Source organism: Rhincodon typus, chromosome 2 (genome assembly GCF_021869965.1).
Source record: "Rhincodon typus isolate 14 chromosome 2, sRhiTyp1.1, whole genome shotgun sequence".
In the NCBI taxonomy this organism is placed as follows: Eukaryota; Metazoa; Chordata; class Chondrichthyes; order Orectolobiformes; family Rhincodontidae; genus Rhincodon; species Rhincodon typus.
Window position 1 is genome coordinate 17,788,596 of NC_063333.1, and position 21,723 is coordinate 17,810,318.

Sequence of the window (21,723 nt, forward strand, 5' to 3'; positions counted from 1 at the left end):
ACAAGATGAAGGCCAATAGTTAGCCTTTTTTATATTTTTCAACTGTGAAAAAGTTCTTAATGATTTTTACACATGAGCATTCAACTCTTTATTCTTGCATAACTACTGATACTCAACGTTAGGAAACTAGTCCGATTAGTTTTCGTCCAGTTCTGATTGATATTTTCAGATAGATTGTCAGTGTAATTCTTAGTACGTTTGGGATTTGTTAGCAATGTCCGGTTGTGGGGCTGCATCTAATTTTGGGCATTACTTTCAGTTTTGCAAGCATGGGCTGTATGGTTTGTACTCTCCTTATTACAAAGAGCTGAAGGGATGTGCATGATCTAATAGTTATTGAGCCAACATCTGGCATCACCATAACATTCATGGTGTGGTTCACTTGTGCACAAAGCCACATATATTCGCGTGAACACAGAACCCTGAGCTTTGCAAATAAAAAACGTCATGGATTGTACTTTTTCAAATAAACAAGACCTTGGGGAAATAAAAACAAAGTGCTGGAGTGCTGTTTTTACTTTCAGATTTCTAGCATTTGTTGCATTATTGTTCTTTTATTAAAGTTTAGGAGACAGCCTTTCCCTGGTGCATTTCCCGTGGCAATACCTTGACTATTCGGAATGGACTTGCTTGATTTGAATTTGAACAGACACTTGACAAGTTGGTGCGTTTCCATTGCAACTCCTTTTCCAATCAGAATCGACTTGCCAACTACTTCTCATGCAACATAACTGGTTATTCTTTTTGAGATTTAGTAGACTTGTGACTCTGTCCTGATAAGTCCAGAAACCAGCTTCATCAGCTTTATTTTAAGAATATGCAAGAAACAGTATGAAATGAAAGGCTGGATTAAACTAAACTATGCAGGGTTTGGGTGTGCAAGTCTGTAAAAGCATCTGTTTCCAAATTGTAAGTTGAATATAAATTTGATAAGCAGGTTAGTAATGGTGTATAAGAAACATTCTGTTATCGCTCTAATAAATAGAGCTGTCAATCAATGTGGAATTAGATCATTTCACGATGATCCTGAGTAGTGTCTGAAGTAGAAAAGAAAAATCAGTTATTGCACTTTCGAAAATCTTGAATTACACAATTTCCTGCAACTGTACACTTTTTCTTCACTATCAGGACGAAGACTACACGCAATTTTATGCCACAAACCAGGATATGCCAGGAGACCTGCAAACTCAGGATAATGAAGTCTATGAGGAAGCAACAGCTGCAAATACACAGGAGCAAGTTGTTGAAGTTGCACAAGAACCTGAAGAGGTAAAAGCATCAAAAATGTAAATAGCATTTATGTAGCATTTCTAACTTCAAGTGTCCAAGGCACTTCACAGGAAGGTTATCAAACAATAATTTTCAACATGCTACATATCAGAATATCAGAAAAGATGACTCATGCAAGGAGGAGTTGAAAGAAGGAAGTCCACAGTTGAAGATCCAGATATGCATTCACCTGAAGGCATGGCCATTAGTGGTGATCTGATTAAGGTCAGGAATGTATAAGAAGGCAGGCATGGAGGAAACAGATCTCAGAGGGTTATATGACCTGAATAAGGTTACAGTGATAAGACAGAGCGAGAATGCAAAGTGATTTGAAATGACGGTGAGAATTGAGATGTAGTTGTTGTCAATGAAGGCTGTCAATATGGGTGATGAATGAATGGAACTTTTGGTTGAGTTCAAAAACAGAAATTGCTGGAAAGCTCAGTAGGTCTGGCAGCATCTGTGGAGAGAAATTAGAGTTCATGTTTCGAGTCAAGTGACCCTTCCTCAGAACTGATGTAACCTTGATTTAAAAAGCTTGGAATCCAGTTTGCCGTTTTGATCACTTTCTTAACCTACCCTATCACCTTCAAACTGTCAAAGCAAACACTCAGACCTCTCTAGTCCTGCATCCCATTTTGAATTGTGTCCTGACTTTTACATTGCTTCTCCTTGTTACATCCTACCACAGCGTTTCAGCTTCTACATGTCTTCCCATACCCATCAGCCTTCTGTGACATCTTGAATTCAATTGCTATCCTCTTTACAGTTCACGGTACTCCTATGTTTTATGTCATCTGCAAATTTAATTCAACTTTCACAAACCCAATAATTGTATGATTTATTGTGAGAGAGACATTTGCCTGATTATGACAACATGTTTGTAACAAATCTAAACTTAATTAGGTCAAAATTCCCTGTAGTGTAAAGCTTTGAGAACAGTACATTCAGAACCATTTGTTCTCAAAGCTGATTTGGCAGGCTTTGAGTAAAGATGACTGGAGAATGGGAAGGAGTTACACAGTTGTGGGGCCTAATACTTAGTGCAATGCTGGGAGCAGCTGCAGCAAATTGTATTTTTTCTCTGGTGAGTAGAAATGGCACACAAACAACCAAGCAGCTTGTTAGTAAATAGATGGTACTTAATTGAATTTGAGTCTTTGCACCATTATTCTGCTGATTTGGGTTGAGGGGATAGGTAAGATTTAAAACTGTTCTTTATTACAGCATCCTTGGGCAATTGCCACATTTTTAAAAAATCTGTGTTAGTACAATAGTTGTGCCAGTACAACTGCTTGTGTGGAGCTCTGGTTTCAGCTATGTGCTGAAATAAGATTTTAAAATATATAGAGAGACTTGTCCAAAATTATTAATCTGTCAGCCATGTCATGACTCATCTTGCAGACTTACATTTGCACTTAATATTCCTGGTGTATGCTGTATAACCTACACATTCAGTGAGATACTGTGATGCATTGAGTCCAGACTGCAGTTGACAGTTGGTAAAGTTAAGTATTTCATGTTCTTGATAATGCTTAATTTTGTGCTACTTGCCATATTATGGGTGGAACAAGGAAACTGAGGACTTTTACGCTAATTGGTATCTTTAATGATTGGTTTATTCACTCATACAATCATGTACTGCATTTATTAGTTCAAATTTGCTTACTTGATGAGTCTTGGTTAATATAATAATGCCAACGTGAAGCTGAAAGTTTGGGCATTAACAAACACATTTCTGCCTTATTAAATTCTCAGCCAGTTCGCGTGTGGAATTGATCCCAAATTGGATCAGCGATTCATTGACTTTACTTTGGTAAATCCCCAAGCCACGAAATAAATATTTGCTAATGCCCTGTTTACTCTCTCCTTTATCAAATTAACCAGTATTAAACTATTACAACTTCTGTAGCACAAATGCTTTGGATATCTGTTCTGTTGCTATCAGCTTAATTATTTTAAGTACTGTATTAACCTATGGACATATCAGTGTCTTGAACTGATGTTTCCCACGAGATTTGTGTCTTCTCATGGATGTCCATTCCAAAGTCTGACTAATTTATGTACCACTGTGAGCTACGGTGCAGTTGATTTGAATGATTTATCTATCTCACTCAACAAATTTCTATGCAAAACTATAACCTGTGAAGAATTTAAAGTCAAATTTAAAATTAGCAGTTAATATATTAAAGTATCATTATTGGAATAGTGGAAGCACTCAACTGAGTCGCAAGGTGTTAGGTCCACGACTTGTTCCAGAAACTGGATTAACATTGACCTGTCAGTGCAAAATAGGACAATGAATATTGCAGTTTGTTTAGTCATTGAAGAAATGTGACACTTTTGTATGTACAGGTGGTGAAACAAATACAGGAAGTAGAAGAAAGAAAGGAAGTCTCTGATGATGAAGATGAAGATGACGAAGAGTCTGGAAGAATGCGTTTCAAAACTGAACGGAAAGAAGGAACTGTTATTAGGTTAACGGATGCAGCTAGAAAGAGGAGAAACATTCCAGACACATTGGGTAAGCGACGTTTTTCTTACTAATCCTGTCAGTGAGGCAAAAATGATGTTACTATTGATTTGACCCTTTCTCCCTATTCCTTTCCAATAGTAAGTCAACTTCTGTTTGTCGACAGTTTCATGGGAAGACACAGCATTCATGTATCTTCCTTTGTTATATAACATTATTTCGTCTGATTATCAGAATGATCAAAAACAGAAATTCCTGGAAAAACTCAGCAGTTCTAGCAACATCTGTGGAGAGAGAGTAGTGTTAATATTTCAAGTTCAGTGACCCTCCTCCATTCTGAATAAGGATCACTGGATCCAAAATGTTAACTCTGTTCCACTTTCTAACAATTAGGAATACATATATGTTGGAAATACTCTGTAGGTCAGGCAGCATCTGTGGAAAGGTCTTTAATCAGAATTGAGTATAGGTAGAAATGTAATCAGTTACACCAGATCATTGTCCTGAAGCACGCATGTGCGCTCTTTCTTACGCTTGATTGCGCACACTCCCTCTTCTCAGATTCTTTATAACCTGAATATTTACCAGCTTTTTCTATTTTTTACGTTTCCAATATCTTAGTTATGTATAAACGGATTACTGTGAGAATCCAGCAAGCAAATTAGCCATTGTAGAAAATACGTCCACACCTGCTTTACTAGCCCAGACTAGTTGATGCAACAAGCACTTAAATGATTGTTCCAAGGTGCTGAGCCACAGAAGTAGAATTTAAGCAAGCCAGTCAAATATTTAATTATATATGCCCACTACAATGGACCTTAAAGGAGGAAAGCATTTGATAGATGACGATTGTGTGTCTGAAGACACAACTACAGTTGATGTCAGTAAAAGGAAGGTGGGAAGTTACACGATGCAATGGGGAATATAGAGTTTTGGGTTAATTCTAAGGTTGGAGGAGGTTGCAGAAATACAACAAGGCCGTTAAAGTAATTTAGAACGTACTTGCAATTTGAGGAATTGAGATTCTGGAATTATTTGCTTATCCAATACTGAAAGGTTAAGAATGACTGCCTGACATATAAGATGACTGTCTGAGTTTCCTGAATCACACTTCTTGGAACCCTGCCCTGAGACACTTGAATATGGTTTATATGGGAATTTACCATTCTTCTGGTACAATTTTGAAAGAAAGGGCTTATTTGGTTAGTTTTCCAGAGATTGTTGAGATTATGGCAAAACAACCAGGAGAATTTCTATGGAAATTGTAGGTATCTGAATCTTTTCTCACAATGTCTGCAAAGGTATTGGTAAAGGAGGCCATTAAAATTATTCCTGCTGCACTATGTTGTATCTTTGCTGACAATAGTCCTTGGTGCCAAAAAAAATTCTCTCGTTGTGATTTCTGGACCCTAAGAAATGCAAAATCCTCTATTGCAAATATCTTTTTTCTGTCTCTACATTTCTATGATTATCAACATTTCTTGATATTTGTATGATTGGGGAATTCCAGAATCTAGAGCCTAGTCAGCTGTAAGTAAGGAGCCAGCCAGTATAAGTAGGGAAGATGGAGTCTGGGATTGAAAGGGTTGGGAGATATTGGAGGTTTGTAATGCTTCAGGAGACCTGAGAAAGGGATCGTTGAGCTCTGAAAGGTGGCTTGTTTATTGTCTCCGGTGGAGGTCTGATTCAAGACAGAATTGGAGGACAAAGTTTAGGCTGACATTTATTTAGGACTATGTTGAGCAATTTGAGGTCTGTAAATGAAATCACAAGTAGGGTGGGGGACATTTATCTAGTTCACCCCTCTCTCGGTGACTTGAGCATTTGGCTTAATTGTCCTACCTAAAGACTATTTTCAGTATTAATTAATTTGTGGGAGGCGATATGCTTCTTGACTTCTGTCCTGTGGCCTCTTAATTTGAAGTCTGCGTACTGCTGTCCTGTATTTTTGGTTTGATTGGTCTTTTTTAAAATTTCCTCGTTCTTGGCAAGTAGTTTTATTTAACTTAGTAAAACTGAATTGCAGTTCACTGACTTCATATGACAATGATCATGGCTTATTTGCTTTTTATCTCAGAAAATACACCTTCATCCAAAGCGGATACTCATCACATTCTTTCTTCTGCTAATTTTCTCATTTCCTCCTGTACTTTCCACTCTTTCTTAAAAGCATTAACTCCTTCATAGAGAACAGTTCTTTGAGTACCAAATGTCCTAATCCAAACAACTTTCGTTCATGTATAAACTTTATCACTGATTTCAGTGGTATTTGTGTACAGGATGAGAGATCAAAACTGGCGTCATCCTATGTAATGTATAATGTCACATTTTTCTTTGGATAAATTTACTGATTTGACTGTAACAAAACCTGCAACTTAATTATAACTGGGAATGTTGGAAAGAGTGAGAGCATATCCATGACCAAAAAGCTCAAAATTATTGAATTGTTGACTCAGAGTGTTTTTTTTAAGAGAGAATGTTGAATATGTTTAATTTTGTGGAGTGGGATCCGTGATGTAATACAATGGGGCCTGAACGTAAGTTTAAAGAAACTCAATTATTCATTTTTGATGCGCTAAATTTGAAAGTTAGATGTGTCCTATTTCCTTGAAAATCTTGGGAGTTTATTGACTTAGTCGTGCTAATGTGAAGGAATAGACAAATGGATAAATCAGGTATAGATTCATGATTAGTACAATTATATGGGGAACTGTTTTGAATTCCATGCTTCTTATGAGATTATTTGTGCCATTGTAGTTTTATGTCACTGAAGCAGGGCACTGTCAGTGGCTGCAAATGTCCTCCCACTCATTGCACTGTTATATTGTGAATGGCAACTAGAAAATTGGTTTTATTTCTCCTCCTCATATCAAGAATTTAAAATGGGAAAAAAAATGTCTTTTCTGTCAGGGAGAGCAGAAAAAAAAATGTTCTCCTGTTCTTCTTGAACGAAAAAAATCTGTAGCCCTAGCTAATGAGTGATACTCTGCTTTATTTGGATTTCACAAACTGGAATATTATTTATTTCAAGTATTTGCTGTATCAAAGGATTTTAAACCATTTTTACAGTTATATTTCACAAACAGCAATGATAAAAATAATTGTATTTTCTTTTAAATTAACATGTTTGCTTTAAAATGACAGCAACTTTGAAAATTTGAGGCTTTTCCTAAAGGGTAGTGAATGAACAGGTTATAAAGCAAAAGCAATCGATAAACACTCAAAGAGTACAGTGTTGCAGCCATTCTCAACTAGAATCTTGAAGTAGTTGAAAAAGCATTTAAAGGACAATTGACATTGCAGTTCACGTTGCAAATGTAATCTCCACTTTGTCAGATTTTGCTGACCTAACGTGACAGCTTATTTCGATTGGATGAAAGCATTCTTGCCAACTGATTAGAGTTGTCATGTGAAACCATTTTATTATTGGCTATACTGAAATTAATCTCGACATCTAAGAACGCATGAATAACGTCTATAATTGCTGAATCACTGTATCGCCAAAATATGAGAAATGTTCTGTGCACATTTGAAATAAAGCCCTTTTTGAATGTTATTGTAGACAGAGCTGAGTGATTATTGATATGAAAAATACCTCATCTCAAGTCGGTCCTTTACCTGCTTTGTTTGAATAGATTTTTGCATATGGAAACATGACTCAAATCTGAAATATTCTATTTTGTTAAAGGTCTGGTTTTACTTCCATTGCAGTTGTATGAGAGTTCAGAATGTGATCATTTGAAAAAATATGAAAAACTAACTAGATGTTGACCTTTACTGAGAAAAAGCAGTTTTGATTCATGATTTTTAGTGTTGTAGTGAGGGAATGTTAAACTACTCAGCTGGGTTTAAAAATTCTGTAACATCACTAGAAAAGAACCATATGTTTCCCTGATGTCCTAGCCATTGATTATCCTTCAATCAGTATCAAGGAAGCAGATTGTCTGGTTATTCATCTCATTGCTGTATGGTGCAAATTTGCCAAGTCAGCTGGCTTGTTTTCTACATTGCAGCAATGTTTTGACATGTACCATGGTTGTGAAATACAAGCAAATTATTGTTTCTACGTCACTAATGTTAAATATTCTTTACTTGCTAAGTATCATGTCTGTTTCCCTTACCCACTGATCTTGTAGAGTGTGAAGCACAAAACATGCTGAACTTTAATATGGGGTTGCGCATTTCTGCAAATGCATTTGAAGCAAACATGAAGCATGACTATTTCCTTGAAATCCCTCATCTCAGGGAAGTTTCTGTCACTGTTTCCAGGTGGGTTTTTCCAACAATCAGCAACGGTTTCATGGTCATCATTGGACTCTTAATCCCATTTTTAGAAAAAAAAATTATTCTGATTCCATGGCAAGATTTGAACTTGGGTCCCCAAACCACCACCTGGGTCTATGGATTAACAGTCCAGTAATAATACCACGAGGCCGTTGCCTCTCCTTATAAGGCTAAAGTTACCATAGTCATGCTCTCTCATTAGAAAGAGATGAACGGTGGCGGTTTAACCTAAGGGTCACTATGCCTCAGGCAAGGGGACAGGTTGAGAAGGAGGCACATTGGCTGATTCAGGAACTGACCCCATGCTGTTGGTTTCATTACATTGCAAACTAGCTGTCCAGCCAACTGAGGTAACTAATCTCCCTCAGGGACGTTTCTGCGGTGTGCTGGCCAATACTTATGCAACAGGTAGCAGCACTTAGGTAGACTAAATATCTGCTAATTTATCTCGGTGTTTATGGAATAGTGCTATGGACAAATTGGTTGCTGTATTTGCTTGCGTTACAACAGTGATTGTCCTGCCGAAGTACTTAGTTGGCTGTTCATTTACAGCCTTTGTGCTTGCTAGACTATTTCAGAGGACAGTTAAGTCAATGCACATGGTGTCTTGTCATTTTTGCACACAATCTAAATCTTCTGTTGAATTTGAGGATCTTTACTTGATCCTGCGTTGAAAAAAACACCCTTTTAATAGGTGTTTATTATATTCAGTCTAATTTGTGTGAACATACGATCATAAAAAAATTAGAGAAAAATATATTCTGTTCATCAGGTTCACTTGGGTGTTTTTCTCCAAAATCCACCTCATTGAATCCGACTTTCTTTCTTATTTCTGTCTTTAAACCAATGGTGTATTTCTGAACCTAGTTTCGTCTATTAAGTGTTCTCAGGACCTTTCACGTCAGTCAGTTGTTAGTGTTATCATTTTTAAGTAGAAAATCAATGTAACATTGATTTAGATGCTTTGGACTGTGATTGAATAAAATTGTTACCTTGTAATATTTGTATTATTTTAGAACTTTCTGATGAGGCTAAAGCAGCATTGCGTGAGTTTGAGGAGACTGAACGCCAACGAAAACAGGGAAAACGAGGTCGGCGAGGAGGGCCTTCAGCTAATGTTCCCTTTTGTGATCAAAGGAGAGAGGGTGGTAGGAGGAGAGACCAACGACTGCCCTTGGTGCAAGTACCTCCATCATTGCAGGTAACTATTTCTACTTGTACTTTATCCTCAATAAAAACTCTTTTTATTAATTTAGTTGATGAGTAAGTGAAGTTTGACAGTGTTGAGGAATAGACAGTGATTACATCCAGCTAGCCTGTTCACATGCAGGCAGGTAATTTGTCAGTCTTCATTACCTGTTCAGCCATGATTTCTGTATCCATGGAAACTGTAAGAACTTGGTGTATTTTTTATAAATTACCTGTGCTGCTTATTTGTTATATTTGTTAGTTTTGAAATGTAGTAATCAGAGTGCAGTCAAAAAAAATAAACCAGCAGAGAAAGAAAATCTGCACCTGGGCATTTCCTGCAGTTGTGCAAGTGAAAAACTACTTTAAATCGCAACATCTTATTGACACACAGCTTCTGCTTCTAAGGTGTTGCAACAGTCCAGCGAAAAGAATAGAAAGACTTAGCTATTTCTTGAATTTACTTTTGAGCGGAGAATTTTGCCAGTGATCAAAAATAAGCAAGTGCTGTAACCTTGTATTCTTTCGTTGTGCCCTTTTCTGAAGTTCAACTCTGCATGTATTTGTTCAACATCATTGTTAAGCACACTTGAACGTTGTACCTCTGCCTCATTGCAAAGGATATGTGATTATTGAATTTCATTTGCGATTTGAAAGGCATGCAGTGCAGAGCCACCAGAATCTTCCAAGGGCTTCAAGGATTAGATTATAAAGGGAAATTGCATTAACAAAATTTGCATTCCTTGGAATTTGGTGAGTTAAGGGCATTTTGAGAAGAAGCTCATGGGGTCAAGAGAGTGAAATTTTTTTTGTGATAAGTAATCTAAGAGGGACATTGGGAAATGCTTCAAAAGAAGGGATGGTAGCATTGTGGAACTTTGTCACAATAAGCTTTAGGTGTGAGCTCAAATGATTTTTAACAAGCTAAAATAGGTGGATTTTTGCTCAACAAGAATAGTGATATGAGATTGTTGACTTAGGCGCCGAGTGGCTTGTTCTCATTGAGGCGTTTCGTCACTGTGCTCGGTGACATCATCAGTGGAGCCTCCGATGAAGCGATATTATTCTACTCCACTTGGAATTTATACTGTCTGATCCATTGTGGTGAGTAGTGTCCTTTCTGGTTTTGATCTGTATGGGTTTGCATAAAGAGTCCAATTCCAAATGTTTGTTGATTGCATCACGGGTGGAGAACCATGACTGTAGGAATTCCTGTGCGTGTCTATGTTTGGCTTGGGCTACTATGGTTACCTTGTCCCAGTTAAACTGATGGCCATCATTGTCTGAGTGTACCGATATTAAGGCGAATTCGTCGTGCCGTTTTGCTGCTAGTTGATGTTCATGTAGTCTGATGGCTAGTTTCCTTCCTGTCTGTCCGACGTAATGTTTGGCAGTCGTTGCATGGTATTTTGTAAACCACCTTGGCTCTGCATGTTGTGAGAATGAGTCTTTAATCCTTGTCAGTGTTTGTGTAGAGTGGCTGTGGGCTTCTGAGCCGCTGTGAATCATAGTGGTCTTAGGAGTCTTGATGTAGGGCAGTGTGGCCAGTGTGTTAGGGCATACTGTGTCCTCCTGTTGTCTATTTAGTAGGTATCTACGGATGAAATTGTGGGGATATCCGTTGACAGTGAGGATTTTGTACAGGTGCTCTTCCTCTTTCCTGCTTAGTTCCAGGGTGTCACAGTGTGTCTTGGCCCATTTAAATAGTGTCCTAATGCAGCTTTAAAAAAGCCATAGCAAAGCTGCATTAGGACGCTATTTAAACGGGCCAAGACACACTTACAAGGATTAAAGAACTTTCCTTAATATCAGTACACTCAAACAATGAAGGCCATCAGTTTAACTGGGACAAGGTAACCATAGTAGCCCAAGCCAAACACAGACACAGAATTCCTGGAGGCATGGTTCTCTACCCATAACGCAATCAACAAACATACAGAATTGGACACCATAAACAAACCCATACAGATCAAAACTGGAAAGGACACTCCTCACCATAACGGACCAGACAGTATAAATTCCAAAAAACAAAACAGAAATTGCAGAAAAAGTTCAGCAGGTCTGGCAGCATATGTGAAGGAAAAAACAGAGTTAACGTTTCAGGTCCGGTAACCCTTCCTCAGAACCTCTGTTTTGTTTCCTGATTTACAGCATCTGCAGTTCTTTCGTTTTTTTTATTTAGTATAAATTCCAAGCTGAGTAGAATAACATCGCTTCATCAGAGGTTCCAGTGATGATGTCACCTAGCATGGTGACGCAACGTCTCGATGAGAACAAGCCAGTTTGGCAAGCAAGTCAACAACTTCACCCACAACGCGAGCTATCGATCTTTGCAAAACCTTAAATAATTGAGATATAGAAAAAGGTTTGAGGGCCAAGATGGATGGATGGAGCTGAGATGCAGATCAGTCATGATCTCATTGAACAAGCTCAAGGGGATGACCAAACTATTATATTTAAAGTTGTAAATATTCATGTATTGAAATTTCATATTAGTTTCAAGTAAATATGATTCATTGTTTTCGAATTTCCCCTGTTGCAAAGAGAGCAGCATAGTGAGCATGGGAAGATGATCAGAAGACAGATTGTTTTAAATGTACCAAATTTACAGAAAAGGTAAATGGTATACAGGTTAGCAAGGTCCTGGGTTTTGACTGATTGGTCAGCTTTGCAGTTTTGATTGCTGTCTAACAGCGATTACATAAATGTGTATGTGTGAAATGTTGATGAGCATCCCTGATGTTCACTTCTGTTACATACCTGGAGAGTACTGTTCATGAATAATGAGGCAACATTATATTCAGGTATCAAGAGCAAAGCATTATGTTATTATGTACTGCATTGAACGTTTTGTATCGTGCAGGATACCACAAACAGCAATCGAGTGAATGATCAGTTTTTGATAGTATGAAATAAGCATAAAGAATGTTGTTCTCTTTATATAGTGTTGCAGGCTCAACTGAATCACTGAAACAAGCAAATGAGTTTTGCTTTAACATCTCAATCATTGAGTGACAGCTGTGACAATGTAGTTCCAGCTCCATACTGCACTGTTTTTGAAATAGTTTATTTATTGAAGACCTGGAGTAATATATATCCTTGCAATCTTCCATTCGGAAGGAAGAATGCTGTCAATTGAACCAAGCTAAGACTTGTTTGCATTGCAATCGACAGCATTTAAATTAGCAATTACATTAAATTATACCAATTGCAGGTATTGGTATAATACCAATATACCAATATTGTGTTTTAAAATGTCTCATTGCTTATGAGTGGTATGGTTAATATACTTGGATATCAAGTCTAAGAGATGTAAGCTAGATATTAAGAACATAAGAACTAGGAGCAGGAGTAGGCCGTCCGGCCCTTCGAGCCTGCTCCGCCATTCAATAAGATCATGGCTGATCTTTTCGTGGACTCAGATCCACTTACCCGCGTTCTCACCATATCCCTTAATTCCTTTATTGTTCAAAAAAATATCTACCTTATCTTTAAAAATGTTTACTGAAGTAGCGTCAACTACTTCACTGGGCAAGGAATTCCATAGATTAACAACCCTCTTGGTGAAGAAGTTCCTTCTCAATTCAGTCCTAAATCTGCTCCCAATAATCTTGAGGCTATGCCGCCTTGACCTAGCTTCACCTGCCAGTGGAAACATCCTCTCTACTTCTATCTTATCTATTCCCTTCATAATTTTATATGTTTATGTAAGATCCCTCCTCAATCTTCTGAATTCCAATGAATATAATCCCAATCTACTCAGTCTCTCCTCGTAAGCCAACCCCCTCAACTCCGAAATCAACCTAGTGAACCTCCTTTGCACCCCCTCCAGTACCAGTACATCCTTTCTCAAGTAAGGAGACCAAAACTGCACACAGTACTCCAGGTGTGGCCTCACCAGCACCTTGTACAGCTGCAACATAACCTCTCTGCTTTTAATCTCAATCCCTTTAGCAATGAAGGACAAAATTCTATTTGCCTTCCTAATTACTTGTTGTACCTGCATAGGTACATGTGATTCATGCACAAGGACACCCAGGTCCCTCTGCATAGCAGCATGCTGCAACTTTTTACCATTCAAGTAATAATCCTTTCTCCTATTACTCCTACCAAAATGTATGATTTCACATTTATTTACGTTTTATTCCATCTGCCAGACCTTTGCCCACTCTGCAAAGTTTCACAGTCCTCTGCACACTTTGCTCTGCCACTCATCTTAGTGTCATCTGCAAACTTTGACACCCTACACGTGGTCCCCAACTTCAAATCATCTATATAAATTGTAAATAATTGCGGTCCGAACACCGATCCCTGAGGCACGCCACTAGTCACTGACTGCCAACTAGAATAGCACTCATTTATCCCCACTCTTTGCTTCCTGTTAGTCAACCAATCTTCTATCCATGCTAATACTTTACCCTTAACGCCATGCATCCTTATCTTATGCAGTAGCCTCTTGTGCGGCACCTTGTCGAAAGCCTTTTGGAAATCTAGGTACACCACATCCACTGGGTCCCCATTGTCTACCTTGCTCGTAATGTCTTCATAGAATTCCAAAAGATTTGTCAAGCATGACCTGCCCTTCATGAACCCATGCTGCGTCTGCCCAACGGGACAATTTCTATCAAGATGCCTTGCTATTTCTTCCTTGATAATAGACTCAAGCATCTTCCCCACTACAGAGGTTAAGCTAACCGGTCTATAATTCCCCATCTTTTGTCTACTTCCCTTTTTAAACAGTGGCATCACATTTGCTGTTTTCCAATCTGCTGGGACTGCCCCAGAGTCCAGCGAATTTTGGAAAATTACCACCAGTGCACCTGCTATTTCTCCCGCCATCTCTTTTAGTACCCTGGGATGCATTCCATCAGGGCCAGGAGACTTTTCAGTCCTTAGGTCCATTAGCTTACCCAACACTACCTCTTCCGTAATAACGATTGTTTCCAGGTCCTCACCTACCTTCGTCTCTTTGTCTATTACTGGCGTGTTATTAGTGTCCTCCACTGTGAAGACTGATACAAAATACCTGCTCAATGCCTCGGCCATTTCATCATATCCCATAACTAAATTCCCCTTCTCATCCTGTAAAGGGCCAACGTTTACTTTAGCCACTCTTTTTCGTTTTATATATTTATAGAAACTATTATTACGGGGATAAGTCTAGTCTGTATTCACAGATCTTGAGTTGTAATGGGGGTCATCAGAAGTTCGTGCTCTCTTAATTTTTCCCATTTCAATTGCAGTAAATGCCTTAGCAGAATTATTATTTTTATTTTCTCAGAGTCCTCGTACTACAATGAATTCTTCAGAGCATCAATCTGGTAGAGGTACTGTACAACAGCGTCGGCAGCCACCGCCTCTTCTGGTACCCCAACGACATCCTTCCACACCTCAGATGTCTAGCTGCCCTCCACAGCAACCAGAACAGCAGGAACAGCAGAACTCAGAAACTGCTTCTGTTGATTTGAATTCAACGGTAATTTCAACACAACAACCAAAGAACATTCATATAAACCCTCATTTCCGAGGTCCAGTCGTTACACCTGTGCAAGGTTAGAACTGCAAAATTTTGCCTAAATTCAGTGTATGTTTTCTCCTCTTCTGTCCTCAAGACAGTGACTTGTTCAGTGGTGCACTTCTGAATAAAAGGATTCTCAGCAATACTTTGCCAAAGTAACCATTCTTGCTTAAATTTACATGTGAAATGTTTTTGGGGCTTTTTGTTGTAATGTGGGTGGCATTTGAGCCTGCTTGTCTTCAGCTGATGTATGTGAATCTTTCTCGTGCATGTTACTTGATATCAGACACACAACATTTAGGTGTAGTTTCTTTTCAACAAACTAGAACACATGGCCAGTTTGTCGTGATACTGATTGTTGTTAAATCTGAGATTCCCCAACCTATCAAAGATCAGAGATTGGATTTAGCAGACTAGCTGACAAATATACAAAGTGAGATAATGGGGAGTCTATGTACCATTTTAAAGGCTGTTTTATTAAATTTTTTGGGGGAAGATTTAGGAGTAAGAACTTCTGGTTAAAAAAGAAGTTAATTTGAAAATGATTTTTTTTTTATCCTGCCCCTGTTCATAACAATGAGCCTTTCCAACTTAATTGCACCTCAAATCTGGAAAGATTATTGTGAAAATGTTTGATAGTGAATTGAAGTAAAATTAAAACCTTCCTGCCTTTTCTGTGCTCTTTATATATAGTCTACATTAACCTGAATTTTTAAATTTTGAGTAAATAGATGTTTGAGAGGTTCGTTTCCAACATCAAAAATATTCACTGCTACTTGAAATTTCAAATTTATTTCAGCTGAACTGATTCATTCTAAAAGTGGTGCAGTCAAATAGCTTTGTCACCTGTGAACCCTGAGAAATTGACTAATTTCAGTATAATTGTATACTTATTGTTCTAATCCATTCTGGTGCATTACTTTTTCCTGCTAATTCTTAACAGGCAGGTGTTAGCTGAAGTAATTTGTGGCTGTTTTGGAACGAATTCATAACTTAAGTAAATCCTTTTGACTAAATGCAATTAATTTCTGACAAGTATTCTGAAGTTTTTATCATAAAAAGCTGAAATCCTTTATGCGTAACTTAAATTTTGATCCAGTTTCAATTGCATCCTTTGCATCAGTGATCTGCTGAACTGATGTGTGAGTTGATTCCCAATTACGCTACTTCAATTATTCAGCTTTTGTCTTCAGCTAAACAGATGATGGCAAAGTGAGTTGCATCATCATTTTGCAGCACTTTTTAAAAGATATCTATTGAGAAATTTTTATTTTCAACATTAGGGTTATAATTGTACACCTATTATGACTCCAATGAATATTGGTGCAGCAGTTTGTATTAATCCGTTCAACTTGATTTCTTGTAAGGCCAGTTGTATGCCTTGAAGCCAGTGCAAAATGGTCTCTGGTTTTGTAGGCATGAAATCGCACTATGGGAATAGCCACACCACACAGATTGCAATGGTTCGGGAAGCTAGCTCACCACCTTCTTGAGACCAGTTAGAGCTGGGCAATTGTCAGCAATACCACAAAATGAATAAATAAAAAAAATGTAGAATAAATAGTCTCGTTTGAGAAAAGTTGTCTTGCAGTGCTTTGTTTTTGATAACATACGCCTGTTTTATGGAAGACAGTCAATTTATATATTGAATGCTATGAAATCATCATTCAAAGAAGTTTATTTCAGTCCCACTTGTATGTGATTTTAAAAATCTAAGCACCATTTTGTTTCTATGGTTTTCTGTTGAACTTTAAAATTTCGAAGGTGAAATACTGGAAACGGTTCTTGAGGAATTAATTTTGGATGGATGACTCTAAAGTGCTTCCAGCTCTCCCCTGTTAGATTGTTGAGCTCCCATACACTTGCTTAGGACCTGCTCCGTATTTGTGTGCCTTCAGTGTTATTCTGTAAGCTTCATTGAATGTTGGTCAGAAATGGATGTTAGTGCATTGTATCTATCTAAATTCAAAAACTGTTGTTTCCTTCTTGATGCTTTAACTTACATCTGTTTTGTGATTCACATCGGCTCTTTGCTGTGTCTGTGATGTCCACCTTTTGGTTAATTTACATATCACCCTTCTATTTGTTTCAATATTTTCAGATTGTTGCATTATATGTTGTAAAATCGCTGTTTGCTGATTTTATGCTTACAAAATGAAGTGCTTTCCTGATAGTGTGGAGATAAGCATCTGATTAGAAGATGGATAATAGGGTGGGACACATTGGGCAGGATTTATTGGATACTGAAAATAACATACAAAATACGAAGTAAGATGAATTGCTTCTCAAGAATGAAAACACCTTGGCAGCACTGGAACTTCTATCTCCTTTTTTGAAACTGGAATTTTTTTTCTTAGCTATGTTGATTTGGATTATAGATCAGTTATGTAATATAGGCAGTCACAGATTTGTTGCAATTTTCTGATGGTTTAATGAGTTTAAGAATCAATAATTCAGATATGATGCTCTAGTTAATTAGATAAAGAAAATATACAACCATGACCATTGGGGATGGTTCATTGATAACTGAGGACAAATAGGCTGTTGGCGTGGAATGTCTTGATCTCGATTAAAGTGGTGGGGAGAGCATTTTCCTTTGTAGCCAACTTGTTAGGGACCTCTTCCCTTGGTCTTCCTGATTTCCCTCTGGTTTGTCTTGCATCTGTATGATGAAGACTGCTGCCTACAAGGAGAAGCTCCCCTCTGTCCTGGGTCTGTTTTGTTCTTGATCCCTGCGCAAATCCACCAGTCTGGATTTGACCTACTCTTGGCACAGTTGCTCAGGCCTGGAATCTGGTTCCATAACTCCCAGCCATTACACGGTTTTTCCACTGCTGATGTGACTTCTGCAACTTCCTTGGCTCCGCTACAATTATTCCAGTATCAAATTGGCCAACCACCTATAGTCTTAGCCTGGTGCTTCTGGTCCTTAGTGCTCCTGTCTGAGCATGGCAGTAACTGTTATATGATAGTTCCAGGGACAGGCTATTGTCTGTGTTAATCAGTTGTCTGAACCCTTTTGGCTAGTGGCCAAGGGACAGGCATTCATGATACCAGATGATGGTTGTCCCCTTGCCTGCCTTCATCTAAGAATTAGTTCACCATTCTCTCTAAAGAACAAAACCTACTTACTTTCGAAAACAACATAATGATAATAGGGTGTTTTCAGCTCTGGATAAATTGTTGATGCTAGTTAAATGGCCATCATGACCACTGTGTTATTTGTAATTCTTCCTTTGTTTTCGTATGCAAGAATTTTGTAAAGTTGATTACTGCTGTAATAGCTTTTAAATAACTACTCTGTAAACTAGGAAAAATCAGTTTTTAAGGGACCCTAATATTTAACACCTATGCTTTCCAAATATACTAACTTTGTTAATTCATAATGTTTTTTTAAGGAAAGCTGATGAGAAAAATGTGACTTCAACCTTATTACATTAGAAACCATGCAAATTTATTAAATACTATCAAAAGTGGATGTCAAAATACTTAAGTGCCAATTGGTTTGTCTAATCAGTTTGTGATAGGATCAAATGGTGTTTAATTGGAAGTTTACATATGTCAAAAGCTGTTTGGACAATATTAACTGTTAGACGGCCAGGCCCAATTGATTTTGTTTTTTAGAAGCTTGATCGATATTCGTGATTGTGCATAAGCTGTTTTACTGCTATAAAATGCAGACAAAGAGCTGACAATTTGCTTTAAGTCCTAACAAAAAATTGTTTCAATTTTTGCCATTGAATTTGTTGCAGCAGGTATGCCTGAATTTTTTGTATGATCAGAACTCAAAGGTACTGATTGGTGATTTTTCCTTTCCTCATTGTAATTGCAGTGCCCTTGATGCCTACGCCAAACCAGCCGAGGCCTGCTGTGGGCCCCCAGAGATTCCTAGTGAGTAGCAGCTGCTTCCTTTTGTATTGCAATATTGTTTGTACGTACCCCTGTAAAGTAGTATTAACATAGTAATTAAATACCAGCGATGCTAAATAAAGTTTTGAGAATCTGTAAACATCGTTGGTTGTCTGCACAGCTGGAAATGTTTGATATGAGCTTTATTCTGTGATAGGTCTGGTGACTTCACTGTGAGCTCTACAAATGGGAAGATGACAGCATATGTAACAGGGACTTGATATGATTTCAAGAACAAAACCTATTAAATATGACAGACTTTTGCTTTATGAATGCAATGTCTTATTTTTCAAATACAAGAGGAGAGATATTCCCACTGTTCCATTTGGAAGTATTAGTCAAGGTCAAAGGCCTTGATTAAATCCCATGTATTAAATTATTTCCTGACATTTTCATTGTTAAATCTAAGTGGTTTTGCACTTGCTTTTCTTTTAGATTTGAACATATGGACTTGAGTATTTTTTAATTGCATATCTGAATTCATACTATTTTGTAACATAAATCTGGAGCACTCCTATTCACCCTAAAGGAATTGCGGTATTTAAGCATTCAGATTTGGTGAATATTCAAACAGTTGATGCTATCACTCTAAATTTGTTTCTCTTGGCTTTATCCTAAAAATTAATTCCTTCCTATGACTCCAGAATAACTGCCAGATAGCAGCAAACAAGAGCACATAAAGCTGTATAATTTTCAGGCAAGATTAAAATGGATACAAAGATTAAAAACAGATCAACTGAAAGAGAATCAGTAGTATGCTGTAGTTAATGCTCAGAACCATGAAGAGTTGCATTGTAGTCTACAGGGTACAAGACATCAGGTGTTGGTGATTGACACTTCCTGGGTAGAGCTTCTTATATCAGTTTATGCAAATTGAGTATGAGCAAGGTTGCTGAAGCAAATTATATTTCATTTAGGGTTATGGACCTTGCTAAAATGAGGCAGAGCTCTGTTCTGTGTAGTATCGGATATCCGTTTGAGCTTTTTGTGTTTTCAAGCGATGTTTTGGAAAGCTATGTAATTATAACCTTTATAGGTGGTAAAGGAATGATGGGCATTTTCTCTCATCAGATCTTGGGCAGAGGAGAGCAGATGCAGTATTAGATACCACCAGCTGTCAAATACTGTCAGGCTAGCATATACAGTGCACAATTTAAAATGCAGGTGACATAATACCAAGCAACTTTCATTTGCCACCAGGCATCTGATTAATCATGATTAGCATACATTATCATACTATCAAATTTAATCATATCCATGAGTTTCCATCTGCAGAGCTCAATGTAGCTGTACAGAATATGGCTCAGATTTGAGAGTTTGTGTCTGCATTCGCATTATATGTCAATTTCAAAATTAGAAAATAGAAAATTTATGTGTGAATAAAATTCTATCTCTCAATCCAAGGTATAAAGTATTTTATGTATAGTAGCTAGTGTTCATAGAATTTTCGTAACATTGCAACCTTTGATCAGTTGGGGAAAAAATTGCTGTCCTAAATTGGCAATCTTGCGATTAGGTGGTTAGGAATTTACATTTTCTAATGGAGTTCACTACCTTCACAGGATTGTTAAAACTTTGAGCTAAAATTTGGTTCTTCATTTACATTCATTTTACTGCGTCCACTGTAGCTCCAGAAAGAGGAATTCATGCCGAAGTGCCACAGGATCAGACTAAAAATGAATTGACAATGAAACCTTGTATCATCTATGTTATCATTTGTAATTTCAATCAGATATAGACTAAAACTATGAGGCATCTGTAAGAATAAAGAGGGGGATATTTTCCCATTAATCAAAACAGTAAGAACTAGAGGACGCAGATTTAGGATGATCAAACTCAGTTGCAGCTTTCAAAAGGAATTTGACCAATTATCTGGAGGAAAAAATTGCATGCTGCAGAGAAAGAACCGGTGAATGGGAACTAGTTGCCCTTGTCGTGAGGTGAGCCAGTGTGCACAGAATGGAATGCTTGATCCTTTCTATGCTGTAAACGTTATATAATTGCATGAAAAATTCAAAGTGAACTTTTTTTCATGCTTGACAAGCAATGCTGCTTGTAGACTTTCTCTCACATGTTGTCCTCCAAATTTTTGCTGGTATAAAATATTTCCAAGTGTAACTCTGAGTTTCAAAACTATGCTAATAATGTTGTACAATAGAAAACTAAGTTTGGTACAAAATTAAGTCTTTATTGCATTCCACATCTTATTGTTAGTCTATTTGGTTGTGGTGAAGGTTTGAGAGAGTCTTCTTTTAGCCTCAATATCCGGACAGCTAGGAGCTATTTCTAATCAACATTGCATGCAGTTAACTGATATCTGTCATTGAGGCCATAAGGTACAATTGTTCATGACACCTGAGTTACTAAAGAAATAATGGTCCAAGATTCTTGATTATTATCGAACAAGTTGAGATAATCTTACTTCCTAGCTCTGTAATTGGCAGGCATTCCGGTGCCATTGGGGTTTATACTGGAACCTTGGTCTCTGGTATTATGTAAGCATTGTTGGCATTTATTAACTGGAGAAGATGGTGGTGAGCTGACATCTGAAAATTGCAGTGCTTAGGGTGTAGAGGCACCTAAAATGTGATTTGGAAGGGAGTTCCAGGCTTTTGACCCAGCAACAATGAAGGAATGGTAATACAGTTCCTAGTCAGGACAGTGTGTGCCTTAAAGTGAAACTTGAACGTGGCGGTGTTCCCATACATCTGACACCTTGGTACCCAGCTCATATAGAATTACAGTGAGCAAGATTTCTGAGAGATCAGGAGCACATGAGAGCAGTTTGAAGTGAAATTAGAAGAATTAAATTGGTCTTGTTCAAACAATGTTTATAAAATATAGAGAGAAAATTTGACTAATGTGCATGCACCATAGGGCCAACAACAGAATAATACATTAATGAGAAATGAAAAATAAATGACGCTTTAGATTTTTTGATATTCCCGTCTGTGAAGCCTAAAAGAACAAATAATCAGAATATTAATATTCCGACCTGTATTTTGAACAATATACATATATGTAGCAATCCATCCTGCAAGGTATTGTCACAAGCCAGCACAGGAGACAGACATTCAGCCAT

General features: G+C 37.6%; 1 protein-coding gene across 1 annotated transcript in view; it reads left to right on the plus strand.

The window, feature by feature from the left end:
• The window catches only part of rbm33a (RNA binding motif protein 33a), a 139,969-nt gene that overhangs the window by 53,291 nt on the left and 64,955 nt on the right, over positions 1 to 21,723 (plus strand). Inside the window, exons 6-10 of the mRNA XM_048605997.1 lie at positions 1,129 to 1,269; positions 3,625 to 3,793; positions 9,043 to 9,227; positions 14,496 to 14,766; positions 18,565 to 18,623. Of these exons, the coding sequence (XP_048461954.1) occupies positions 1,129 to 1,269; positions 3,625 to 3,793; positions 9,043 to 9,227; positions 14,496 to 14,766; positions 18,565 to 18,623 (825 nt within the window). The remainder of the gene's footprint in view (positions 1 to 1,128; positions 1,270 to 3,624; positions 3,794 to 9,042; positions 9,228 to 14,495; positions 14,767 to 18,564; positions 18,624 to 21,723) is intronic.